Genomic DNA, 13,328 nt, shown 5'->3' with positions numbered 1-13,328 from the left:
AAGAATTAACTAACGTTCTGTACCCTAAATCCAGATCTTTCGGTAAAATTTAAACTTGATTTCTCCTGTTTCTACTGGGGGATTTTGTGGCCACTAAACAAAAGTTTGGTTTTCATGTTATCAGACTTCTCCTGAGGTTTTCCACAGTGCCAGGCTGAGTCTGGGTTGCGTGGCCAGGTGAAAAAGCTGGGCTATAGCAGTTCTGGGGGTGTAGCTCTCCTGTGTAGGGCTTGTTTTCCATCTTTCTCCCCACAGTGTGGGGATCTGTCTCATCCACGGAATTTCTCCACATCAGCTCCAGAAGCTTCTCCTGTCTTTGCCACTGTTCCTATACCCAATCTTCACCTAAAAAAAGCCATACAGAAGTTGCACCAGGAGAGGTTTAGGTTGGAGATTAGAAAACATTTCTTCCCTGAGAGATTTAACAAGCAGTGGCCCAGGCTGCCCAGGGCAGTGCTGGGGCTCAGCACCCCTGGAAGTGCTCAGAAAACATCTGGATGTGCTGAGGGGATGTGGTGGGATGGACCTGGCAGTGTCAGTGGAACAGACTCATCCTGGAGGGCTTTCCCAACCTTGATGAGCCTGTGGTTTGTGACCCTAAGAGGGGTATTTTTGCTGAGAGCTGTGCTCTCAGGTGTATTTATATATATATTAATATATATATATTATTTCTAGATATTAATCTATATTAATATACTATATATCAATATAGTAATATATATGTTCTATGTTATGCAATATAGTAATATATATGTTCTATGTTATGTATTATTTATTATATATTAAAATATATAGTATATTATTTATATGTTAAATTTTTAAATATATTAAAATAGGTGTATTTATAGCTAGAGATACACATTCCTCTCCTGACTGAGGGTTTGGGTGCTGGGGAGTACCTGGGATGCCTCTTCGGGAAGGAGAGCCAGGATTCCTGATGAAGCTGTAACCCTGCTCCTGGGGATCGTGCAAGGAGTCCCCAGGTCAGGAGAGCTCAGTGTCAGCAGGGCTGTGCTGGGGCTGGGGCTAATCGCTGCTCATTAGCATCTCCTCAGTATGCACAGCACATCCCTGCTGCACAAAGACACTGTCTGAGAAATATTTATTCATAGCACAAGGGCCAAAACTGCTCCCAGCAGATTTTTCCTGCAAGTCTGGGTTAAAAGCAAGGCAAAGGCCCCACTGAGTGAGCAGGCTGGCACCTCCACAGCACATGGAGGGAAGCAGGAAACTGAATTATAAGTAAATGAAGTTCACCCTTTTCCGTGGTTAAACCAACACCCAGCCACAAGGCTGGCATATGTGAGCCACCTCTTCAAAATTCAGCACCATTCACAGACCCTGAGCTGGGGAAGCAAACAAATTACAGGGTGGCAGAAGTTCCCCAAATCTATTTTCAAGCTTTAGTGCTTTAGTTAAAAGCTATTTGGACAATATGGTTTGTTTCCATTCCTGTACAGCTAATTCTTGCTGCTTTTGTGGCCTCCTCCCTTCACACCACGGTGTTTATTTTTGTAAACAAATTAGGAAACTTGGAATTCAAAGTAAAGGTTTGCCATTGATTTATGAATGGCTGCTGTAAATATAATTAATGCAATTCTAATGTGAATTTTATGAACCTCCACAGACTGTACATATTTATGGCTGTGAGGAAAGGGTGATCTGTAGCCATTTGTGTAAGGCATAGAAAGGGATGAGTGTAAGTAACCATTTAAAAATTATGGGGCTTTGGCTGATGTTTTATTACAGCCTGTGAAAAAACTGCTTCACCCTAAAAATATAACTCTGTGTTATATATATATATATAATGTTATTATAATAAACATGGAGTCATGCTCAGAGAGAGCAAAGGTAATTACACCACACTGCATGTTAAATATTGCTGCTCAAAAGTCAGCATACTTAGAGAACTTCTTCAGTCCTCACAATTACCTGAACTCCGTGCTGCAGTAATTCTGCAGGACAACTCCACTGGTGCCTTCTTGGGTAGAGAGCAGAAAGCCCCAGAGTGTAAAAGTCACTCAGATACAGAAGATGGAGTGCTTTTAGAATACTGAAAATTTATCAAATTGTGGCTTTTTCAGACAAATGTTTCTCTAATTCCCTCCTTAATCTAGGAAAGGGTGATGGGTTTTTTGGTTGGGTATTTTTATTTACTCTCTTGTTTAATGGCATGCTAAGTACTCTTAAATGTCAGTGGGAAGGAAGAGAATGTAAAGTTGTTGATATTTAAGGACATAAAATTTTTGAATAGTTCATGCTTTAATTTGGTTTACACTTTAATGCTTTATAATTTTATTCTTTTGCTGTCACCTCAGGACTTCACTGGAAACAGGAAGCAGCGTCTCAACTGACCCACTCAGGTACTGTAGCAGTCATAGCTGGTAGCTGTAAGTCTGAGCTGACAGAAATGTCCTGTTCTGCACCAGCTGCAATCTCACAGCTTCATCTTGCTATGCCCAGCCAGCAAAGGCACTGACCTGATGGCTGGATATTCCTAAGAGTGGATAATTTGCTCTTTTCTGGGATTTCCACTTGAAATTCAGTTCTAGCTTCCGACCCTGGGTTTGTTCTGGGAGGAGCACAAAGGGGAGGGACAGAAGGTGTGTCTGTGCACACACCACCTCTCTCTCAGATTTTTACAGCCTTCATGCTGCCAATATTTGACCTGTCCCATCCTGGCAGGTCTGTGCCGCTTTGGGGACAGTTGTGTGGAGATGTCACTGGTGTTTCTGTTGCTCAGCACTTTGATAAAAGCACCTTAAGGGAGCCCTGTCACAGGAGGCACTGCCAGAACTGGGGTTTTACTTTGATCACTCCATTTAGAAAGAAATGTTTAGCCCTGTTAACACTGCATATCAAATGGGTGCCTTGCATCTTTTATTCTCATCCCTACACATTGAAAAGTGCATCAAAGGCACAGACTTCCTTTGATAAAGCTGGGGCAGAGTCCCTCCCTCTCAAATTGGCAGCTGGATTGGTACAAGTCTTCCTTTGGAGATGGTCTGGGTTGAGGATGTGACTTTTTCCCACATGATGTCATTTGAACCTTGCTTGAACACAACGGTGGGAGCTACTCTATTTAACCTTATTCAAATTAAGGCCCCTCTGTAATTAATCTTCCATTATTACCCAACATAAAGTCTTCTGAAAGTGAAGAATTTGCCTTGCTGTCATTTCCTAGCAGCCTCCCCCTCTGCTGTGATATTCCCTTTGTCCTCTCACAGCAGCACTGCACCACATTCAGTCCCCACTGTACTTCTGTCCCATTGCCAGTGTGATGGGAACACTGGGCCTTTGTCTGGCAGGACAATGCAGGAAAAATCCCAACTTCCCCCTGCTCTGCTCCTCTGCAAATCTGCTTTAACAAGAGCACCATGTTACTGGTGTGTGATTTACCAGGACCAGGTATTGCTGCCACCTTTATTGCAGGCTGGAAATAGATTTTGTTACAATGATTTTTCTTCCATGGAGTATTTTTTCCATAGGAGGAGGGTATCAGTGAGGAATATGGAAAATTAGATACATGCAGTAAATCCTTCTGAATGTTGAGGACTGGGCTGAAATAATACCTGGGGGTGACCAGGCAAGGATGTAAAAGTGCTACTCTTTAACTACAAATTGAATAGTTTTATGAAGTTTAAAAAATCTGGAGTGAAACCATCACAGAGGAAAAACTGAAGGAAACTGTTGAGATTTTACCAGATAAAACTGAAAATTTTTCTTAGTTTTAAATAGTTATGGAGGGAAGAGCATGTGATACCTAGAGCACTTCAGCAGGTCAAATAAGCCTGCTCTGGAGCTGTAATTAGACAGAATTAAGGCCATTATTTATTAAGTACAATGACAGATAATGGAAGGCTTCTTGTTCCTGGATGTGTTCTCATGAACCTGTTCAGCAAATTGGCCTTTGAACAACCCAGAAAATGGGAGGTACCAATTAACATGGCCCTATGTTCTTTCATAGGGTATTTTCTAGTCAGGATACTCCTTTTGCATTTTACCTGCTCACAGATTTTCTGTCCCCATCACAAGGGACATTTCCCCTCAGTGAACCAATCAGTGGTGGAAAGAGTAAAGGTTAATGTGAATGTTTTGCTTCTGTCCATTGTAATGAGGAAAACATATAAAAATTGGCATATTATATCTGTGTATAGTGTTGGTTGGCACAATTTCTTTCATCGCCTGCACAGGATTTATTCTGGATATTTTGAGTTGGCCTCTGCCAGCTTTCAGCTGGCGTCTAAAAATATTTTTTTCCTAGTATCTAAATTTTAACATGGCCCTTCTGGAGGGTTGAATTGCCAGGCCTGTTCCACATTATCTGGAAATTTAAATGTTTGAGCTCTGCAGATATTTGGGGCAAATTGATCAGCCAGTGGTTGTGTGAGCCCAGGGAACAGATGTGCAGAAGTGACAGTGAGGATTAAGAGAACAGCAAAGTTCTTCCTACCCTTCTGCATGGATACTTTGGCAGCTGAGTGGCTTAATAACCAAAAATAAAGGGTGGGATCAAACAGTGATTAGAATTCATGTGCGGGGGAGTGCAGAACTCTGAGAGCTGTCTGAAGCCAAAGAACTTTGTTTTGAGTTTCTGGAAAGTTTCTAGGCAGCAGAGCTGCCCTTCAGGACAGTATGGAAGGAAGAGACATGAATTTATGTCCTGACTCTCTGGGCATCTCTGCAGAGCTGGTCACCAACACCTTGGGGTGTCCCCAGGTGTCCCCAAGCCCGAGGGCTCTGTGTGAGCTCTTCCACCTGCCCTGGTGGGGCAGGGATGCTCCAGGGGTACTACCCAGGAATGCTGCAAGGGGCAGGGAGGGACATCTGCTTTGCCAGAGGAGCCTTGAACATCAGCATTTGCCTTATTCTTTGTGCAGCCCAGGAATTGCCCCCCAGCTTTGACACAGAGGCCACTTAGTGCACTTTTTTTGTGTGTGCTGTGGTGTCCTGTGAGCAGCGAGGCCTTGCAACCTTCCAGGAGGAACTTCAGCATCTCTTTGCTAGCCCAAACCCTTCGTTTGTAGCCCTGCTCTGTACTCCCCCCCTTTTTAATGTGGTGTGTGCAGGGTGTCATGGATGAATATCGGATCCTCACTGACTGGATCCTGTGAGATTCCTGAAATCCACAATACACGAGTGGCTCCCATGAATTTTTGTGTGTGGCTGGCTGACTGTTTCACCCTGGAGTCTTCAAAGACTTGTGGAAAACAATTAACTATTGCAGTTTCTGTGCTCCACCTAAATAGGGGGATATGCTGTTTATCTGGGGAAATGAAATGTTTTTCAGGATTGTTCCTGGCATATCACTCTAAAAGTTTAACTAAGTAAATAAGAGCAGTTCAGTATTACTTCTTTGTGAAAGATTGTCACCAGACAAGTCAATTTTCCTGGTCTGCCCAACTTTTGAAAGCAGTACCCCAGGAACTGCAGCAGGCACTGGCTTCATGCTGGGGTTATTTTATCCCTCAGTGGATTGTTTTGCTTCAGCCTCAGAGCTCCAGGGGTTGGCAAGAAAACCACCCCTAAAAAAGGAGGTGGTGCAACATTCGATTTCCACTTGGCCCTTTTTTTAGGGGCTGTTTTTGAAAGCCTTGTCAGAGGCTGAACTCTGAGTGACTGCAGAAATTCTCAGCAAAGTGCTTATGGCTCCAGTGCTGGAGCTGCAGCACATCCAAAAATCCCTGCTTGTGTTAGGCCTGGGAATTCCAAGTCAAAGGTTTCGGTAAATGCCTTTCTGAAAGAACCAGTTCTACATCCCGGCTGAGCGTGAGGTGAAGCTTAATTTCCTTTGTTGTTTTCCTCTGGAAGACAAGTGAAAATGAAGAACGTGTTGAGAGCGTGGGGCTTTTCATTTGCAAAAGTCCTCATTAGCATTTTCTCTGCAGGGTGGGATAATCGGTGCTGGATGCTGTCAGGAAATCCATGGGTACATGGCTCCTATGCGCCAGCCCACTGCTTAGAAATAGATAATTAGGGTGATAAATAGGATTTTTTTTTTCTGGAAAGGATATGATGCTGAGAAAGAAATTGTTTTGCAATGTGAGCAGACAAAGGGGAAGTTTCCTGAAAAGTCTCACTTCAGGATTGAGTCTTTGGCTGGGGTCTCTTGAGCTTACTTGTCTTAGTCTGGCTTTCCCCTTTTTCCTTGATCCTGGGAATAGCTGGCCTTGATTATGGGATGTAACCATTTTTTTTTCTTTCTTTTTTCATTCTTTTTTTTTTCTTAGAATGTAAAAGAATACAGCCACAAAAATGTTACAACAAAAATGTTACAATTGAAAACTCAATTTCAATTTTTTTTCTTGTGCCTTTTTCTTTTCTCTTTTCTTTTCTTTTCTTTTCTTTTCTTTTCTTTTCTTTTCTTTTCTTTTCTTTTCTTTTCTTTTCTTTTCTTTTCTTTTCTTTTTTTTGGGGTTTTTTGTTGTTTTGGTGGTTTTTTTTGTTTTTTGGGGGGGGGGTTTTGGTTGTTTTTTTTTGTGGAAACAAAGGAAAAAGGATTTCCCGTTGCCATCTTGGCAGTACCAAACCCAGGGCAGGAGGCAATGCCAAGAGATTGGGGCTCACCAGCAGCCTCTGGCTCTCCAGGGCCTTCCCTCAGTTCCTCTTTAGATAAAACCACCCCAGAGAACAGGGGATGAAAAGCAGAGATGAAAGATTTTTGATAAGAAGATCTAAATATCCTCACCGTGATGGCATCAGCGACTTGAAAATTTCCAAGCTAATGAAGCCCAAGGGAATACGAGTCCAGGAAGATAAATAGGCTTGGATTTGGGCAGTGTTTTGTGTTGTTGGGGGAGGATGTTGCTTCTCACAGATAACCAGTTGTGTTTGCTTGGGAGTCACCAGCTCTGGTGCTGCTCAGAAAGAAATCCCAGCAAAGAAGTGCAGGCAGCACAAGGAAACGGATACTTGAAAGAGAATCTTCACAAGAAATTATTTTTTAAAAGGCTCCAATCAAATATATTTTTTCCCTGCAAGTTGCTTTCCTCATGATCTGGTTATCTCCACCACCTGCCCTGTCCTGTACAAGGTGTTTTTAGGAAAATACCACACAAAGTGTGACTCTGTTTAAGCATAATCCCCTGATTCCTTTACTGCACTAAAGAAACTGTAAGTTCTTACTCACATATATTTATAATTTCATTTAATTAAACTTACACGAGGCAGTTTTCTAAGAAGATTCAAGGCACTTCTGTAACTGCGCAGTGACAATGAGGAAAACCAGAACCCCTAAATATAGCTTCTATAGATCCCTAAATATAGCTTATTATCCAGGCACTTGGGGAACCAGATAGGTCCTCATAAAAAAGAGCCTCAGGTTGAGGCTTAGGGCTTTGGTTTTCTCTGCATATTTTTGAAACAGTGTTAAAATTCTTGTGGCATTTTGGGCTTGGGATTGTGGGGGTGTTTTATGGTTTGTTTGGGTTTTTTGTTTGTTTGGTTGTTTGTTGGTTTTGTTTTAAACACTTGTCCAAATGCCAGAGTGGTTTTGAAGCATTTCATCAGATTCTGCCTTTGGTTTTGTTGTTGTGACTCTTGAACTCTGAAGTCCCTCTGTACCTGTTTGGCAGTAGCGCAAGCTGTAGATGTTTCCTGTGAGGGATTTCCAGAAATGAAACAGAATGAGAAACAGCTAAATTGTAGTTGCTGGAAGAGAAAACTTACAGCAAACTGGACACAAGCACTGGTCTCCCTCAGGACACTTCTTATTTAATGACAGCAACAATTTTCTTTTTTTTAAAAGATTTTTTTTTCCAGATAAAGGGTTTTTTTATTTTATTTTAAGATAAATCTCGTGTGCCAGTTCTGTGCTGTTAACTCATAGAGTATCCTGTGAGCCTGGAGAAGGGGAGGGATGGGCACAGATCTTTGTTCCCTGACCAGGGACAGCACCCAGGGAATGGCTGGAGCTCCATCAGGGGAGGGTTAGGGTGGAGATCAGGGAAAGGTTCTTTCCCCAGAGGGTGCTGGGCACTGCCCAGGCTGCCCAGGGAATGGACACGGCCCCGAGGCTGCCAGAGCTCCATGAACACTCCCAGGGGTGCCCAGGGTGGGATTGTTGGGGTGTCTGTGCAGGACCAGGAGCTGGATCAATGATCCTTGTGCGTCTCTTCCATCCCAGGAGATTTATAGAATCCCAGACTGATTCTATAAATCAGCTGGGAGGGACCTTAAAGCCCAGCCCTTAAAGCTACCTCCCACTGTCCCAGGCTGCTCCAAGCCTTGTCCAGCCTGGCCTTGGGCACTGCCAGGGATCCAGGGGCAGCCACAGCTGCTCTGGGCACCCTGTGCCAGGGCCTGCCCACCCTCACAGGGAGGAATTCTCACCTAATCTCTACTCTGACCCTGCCCTGTGGGATTCCATTCCCGGATTCTCACGCGTGGCCGTTCACGTTGGGATAGAGAGGAAAGAAGGAGGAGGAGGAGGGGAGGGAGTTGGTAGAATTGGGCCATGGAAAAATATAGAAAATTTTAAAGGTTTCTCCTCCTGTCTTCTCAGAACAAAAGCAACCCGCTTTTATCGCGCCCGGCAGAGGTTTCGATAGCAAACGCGGCTATCCTGACATCCCCAGCCTGCGGCTGTGGCTGCCGGGATCCCCCGGGATGCTCCGCCGGGATTTCCCGGAGGGGCTGTCCGTGCCCGCCGGCAGGCTGTCTGTTAGCCCGTCCGTCTGTCCGTCCGTGCCCGCGCCTCGGGGGCTGTCCCGCTGCCGCCCCGCGGCTCGGGGTTGGTTCATCCTCCCCCTGCGCTCCCTGGCAGAGCGCGTTGGGAACCAGATAAGCACAATCTGGTGTGTGAGCGGGAGGGTCTGAGCTCCTGACTGCCTTATTCTTCTTCTTTTTTTTTTTTTTTTTTTTTTTCCTTCTTTCTTCTCCTTTTTTCCTTTTCCCCACTCCTTTCCCCTCCCCTCACGGGAAGCCCCCAGCTCCCGAGGTACCGCAGACAATGGAGCTGATGTGCTGGTGCAGGAGGAGCTGATTAACAGGGAGGGGGGGAAAGGGGAAAAACAGGGAACAGGGCAATCGCCTCCTGCAGCCCCGTGTGCTGAGATCGCAGCTCTGCTCTGGGTACCGGGCAGTGGTGCCAGAGATAACTGCCTGCATTTTCAGAAGTTCTGGGAGCTCTAAGGATGCTTTCCAAGGCTCCGCCAGAGCCCGCAGCTGGGACTGCTTCACTGCTTCACCGCCGTTAGTCCGGGGGCTCTCAGAACGGCCTAGAGCAACCGAAAGGAGCAGCGGGATTTCTGTGCGATCCCGGCAGGACTGGGGGGGCCGTGGGAGAGCCAGGCGGGATCAAGGAGCGCCCATGACTCCGTGTCCTTTGTGCGGCCGGCTCGGGCTGGGAGCGGGGCCCGGGGGCTGCAGGTGCTGAGGCGGCCGCGGGGCCGGCCGGGCCGCGGGCGATGCCACAGCCCCGGCATGCGGGGACAGCCGGCTGCGCCAGCCATTCAAACCCCAGCAGCAAAGCCTTGTGCCGCTGACAGCCCGCTGCACGCCGCGGCGGCGGCAGGAGTGCTGGAAAATGCTGAAGTTAAAGGCCTTCTGCTTGGATTACTGGCAGTTTTTATGTCTCCAGCCTCTCCATGGTTTCTATAAAAGGTAAGAAAACGTTAACTGTGCAATGCTCTTCAGCACATGATGCCACCAGGGTTTTTCCTCGCTGTTGTGCTCCCTGGGAGAAGGGAAAAGGGAGTGGTAGGCAATTAATGAGAACTTGTGACAGATTGTAAAGCTGCATCTTTCTCTCTTTTTTTTTTTTTTTTTTTTTTTTTTAATGGCTTTAATTATCAGCTGCTGTTGTCTTTGTGCATGCAGATGTGAAGGTGAGGGTGCTGTTTGGTTTTAACCTCTACTTTAGGTCACATCACCTAAGATTCAGGACTTTTTCTTCCCCGCTGTTTTATCCTTAGGCACAGTAGCTCATGCTGGAGTGTCCACACTGTAGACGACACTGGCAGATTAATTGAAATGTCACGGGAATTTATGGAACGCAGAGAAGACCCTTTATTTCCCTGAGATATTTAGCAATATAATAGTTCATCTTTCTTCTCCCTCCCAGCACAAAGTGCACATCAGAGTCATTCAGAGCAGTGGGCACTTCACTTAGACAGGTCTGACACCCAGCTTAAATGATTGATGGTGAATGGTGATCCTAAAGAATAGGTCTGGGTGTCAGATGCATTGAGCTTGCCTATTTAATGGAATAGCAAAATAAGCAATTCCATTTAACATGTCCCTGAACTTACCCTGATGCTTTTTAATCTACACTTCGTTTTCCTTGCTCCTGATTTACGCTGCTGAGCAGAGGGAATTGGATGGGTTTGAATTTGCTGGGGGGAAGTGGGGATCCCTTTGCTGTGAACAAAACCTGTGCAATTCTCTAAAACAGGATTCCGTTCTCCTTACGTACACTTTCTGCCCTGGCTACCTATTGTCAGCCTACAGAAAGTGCTTTGTACTAAATGCTAATTGCAGTTGAATTTTTCATGCAGCGACTGAAGGCTGGAAAAGGGAACTGTTCCAATCTTTTTCAAGGTTTCGGGGGTGCCCCGCACTTTCTGCATTGAGTAACACGGGACCCTCATCTGTGACCATTGGCTTGTGAAGTTTCAAAAGATAGCTTTATTCTCCTCTCCTTGGAGTTTTTCACAGATTCCACTGCCAAGCCAAAAAATTCCCAACCTAGCCCCAGCCCATTGTGATGTTTTCCTTGCTGAGAAACCATATAAAATAATAGACATGGAGCCAGACTGTTTTGACACAAATAAATACTGAACTCGAGCTTTCTGTCTTGGGTTCCTGGCGAAATCCCAGCTTTGTGGCAAATGAATTACTGGGGAGTTATTCTACATCTCCTAATGCAAACCCTTGCAATAGGGCTGCCCATTTATTTCCTTCCAGAGAATTAATTTACTTGCCATCACAGCCTGGATGTGCTTGAATCTTCTGTCTGCATGAGCAGCACTAAAACCAGGCCTTAAGCACTTCAGCATCACATAGAGGCACTTTGTTCTCATCTTTTTGAGAAGAAAAGAAAATTGAAGGAAAGTTGTGACTTCCTCACATTTGAAACAAAATAATTTGTTGGTTAAAGCACAAACAAGTGTGAAAAGCAGGTGCTGCAGAATAATAAACATTAAATGTAAGGAAGTTCATCTTAAAAAGAAAGAAAGAAACCTTCTGGAGACTTTAAATTACTTTTTTATTAGTGATTGTAAATTGTTTAAAATGGTCTTGGAAAAGAGCCCAGGGGCAATGGGGAGGGTTTGCGTGTGCCCCATGTATATATTTCCTATTTTTATGTATAAAATGAGGTAACAGATAACCAAAACAGGACTTGGGTAACATTTCCATGGAGTGACTGTGCTGTTTCCTTATGTGCACTGCCTGACTCTGATTTGCAGTTGCAGCCACTGCTCAGAGCTGTGGAAAATGTTCCTGGTTGCTTTGGAAGCTGTGACTTGCTGCTCCATCGTGGGATGTCCAGCTGTGTTTTCCAGCTTTTATTATTCAGGGAGTTCTTGTGGGTTCATGTCCAGAGAAGGGAATGGAGCTGTGGAAGGGTTTTGAGTGGCTGAGGGAGCTGGGAAGGGGCTCAGCCTGGAGAAAAGGAGGCTCAGGGGGGCTCTTCTGGCTCTGCACAGCTCCTGACAGGAGGGGACAGCCTGGGGGTCAGGCTCTGCTCCCAGGAACAGGGACAGGAGGAGAGGGAATGGCCTCAGGCTGGACCAGGGCAGGCTCAGGGTGGATATTTGGGAAAATTCCTTCATGGAAAGGGTGGTCAAGCATTGGAACAGGGCAGTGGTGGAGTCCCCATTTCTGGAAATGTTCAGAAAGCACACGGATGTGGCACTTGGGGACATGGCTCAGGGGTGAGGGAATGATTGGACTCAATGATCTTTGAGGGCTTTTCCAGCCAGAATTCAGTGATTCTGGATCTGCTGCCTGGCCTGGACAATTCTGATTTTTTGTATAATTTTATTTTGCTCTGGGGTGAATATCCATGGAAGCGAAATCCATGGGCTTGAAGAGAATTCCGTGCAGGGTGTGTTGGGGTTTGTGGTGGCCCCACTGCCCAGAGCTGTGGGGCTGGGACAAGGAAAATGAGCCATTCCCCCTCCCTGGCTGTGGATGCAGTGCCAGCTGGGGCACTGCAAGCAAACACTGAGCCTGGGTGATGGGAGAAAGGAGAACTAGGACAGGCTTTCAAGTTTATTTATGTATACAGGGTAAAAAATCCAGCTCCAAAATAGCAAGCTGGGCATGTGGCAGTCCTAAAGAAATGCCAGGTAAGGGGAGACAGCATGTGTACAGAGAGAGCTTCTCTGGAGTTTATGCTCTCAGCACAGCCAGGGGAAGGGGAGATTGGGAGAAATCAAACCACACTTTCAGTCTGTTCCTTGAATTTGGCAGCACCTGCAGTAATCAGGACTTTGCCCATCCCATGTGTGTTCACAAAACAAAGTTACTGCAAGGTAGCAGTGCTTGTGCCTCCAGTAATGTGTTTGTAAGCCAGCAGCCTGATTTATCCAAGTGTCAGCAAATTGCAGAAAGCAAACTCGGGGGACTGGGGTAGAAACCTGCTCCAGGAAATGTTTGGTAATTCAGTGATTCATGAAAATGAGATTTCAATGCTCTTCAGTTGCCAGTAACACTGAATGCATTTTGGTCAGAACCTTTCACTTGAGGGCTGCTTTTGGTACCCTCTGAATACAAACACTGAGGGTGCTGAGATGTTTCTGTGGCAGATTAAAGTGTAAGATGAGCAAATCGCTGTCGGGTTCCTGTGGGCTTGGCAGGATGAACGCCTCATGCTTTACTTCCAGGATTATTATAAATCCATGTGAGTCCAGGTTTAGCATGTGAAAGTGAAGATTTTCTGTAGCCAGGGGGGAAAGCTCCGTGCTGTGCTGCTGCCAGCTGGTGGGTAATAGCCCAGGCTAGAAATTGTTACCATTAGCATTGCATTAAAGATCAAGCAGAAGGTGAGGAAATGTGCGACTGGCACTGAGGGCAGCTGTAATCTGCAGATTTTCCCTCCCAGAATGTCTTCTCTCTTCTGGCTAAAACAGGAGGATTTCAAAAAACATAAAACAAGTGCCAAGTCTGTAAAGGCTGTTTTATTGGAATGCTTTGTTTGGCAAACAAAACTGTTTTTAAATTATTTCTTGTCATTTTCAATTTTTCTTTCATCTGTTTGGTCTCTCTAAAGGAGGCACGAGTCCCTTCCAGAGCAATTAGGGCCATTTGTAATGAGCTTCCCCAGTGGAATAAGCAAAGGGAGAGGTGGTTGGCTCTTTCAAGCCAGGGATTAGCTGGAATTG

General features: G+C 45.4%; 1 protein-coding gene across 14 annotated transcripts in view; it reads left to right on the top strand.

The window, feature by feature from the left end:
* IQSEC1 (IQ motif and Sec7 domain ArfGEF 1) overlaps positions 1 to 13,328 on the top strand; it is a 281,322-nt gene that overhangs the window by 141,281 nt on the left and 126,713 nt on the right. For 4 of the 14 annotated variants that reach the window (XM_064432141.1, XM_064432144.1, XM_064432142.1 and 1 more), the window contains one exon: positions 2,319 to 2,363. The exons of 9 other annotated variants lie outside the window; for them this stretch is intronic. In XM_064432141.1, the coding sequence (XP_064288211.1) occupies positions 2,319 to 2,363 (45 nt within the window). Of the gene's footprint in view, positions 1 to 2,318; positions 2,364 to 8,858; positions 9,604 to 13,328 lie in introns of those variants that run through there. One more of the 14 variants, XM_064432149.1, reaches the window with a different exon arrangement.

This window comes from Passer domesticus, chromosome 9 (assembly GCF_036417665.1).
Source record: "Passer domesticus isolate bPasDom1 chromosome 9, bPasDom1.hap1, whole genome shotgun sequence".
Lineage (NCBI taxonomy): Eukaryota > Metazoa > Chordata > Aves > Passeriformes > Passeridae > Passer > Passer domesticus.
Note: the sequence above shows the minus strand (reverse complement) of the source record. Positions and strands in the feature narration are given on the sequence as shown.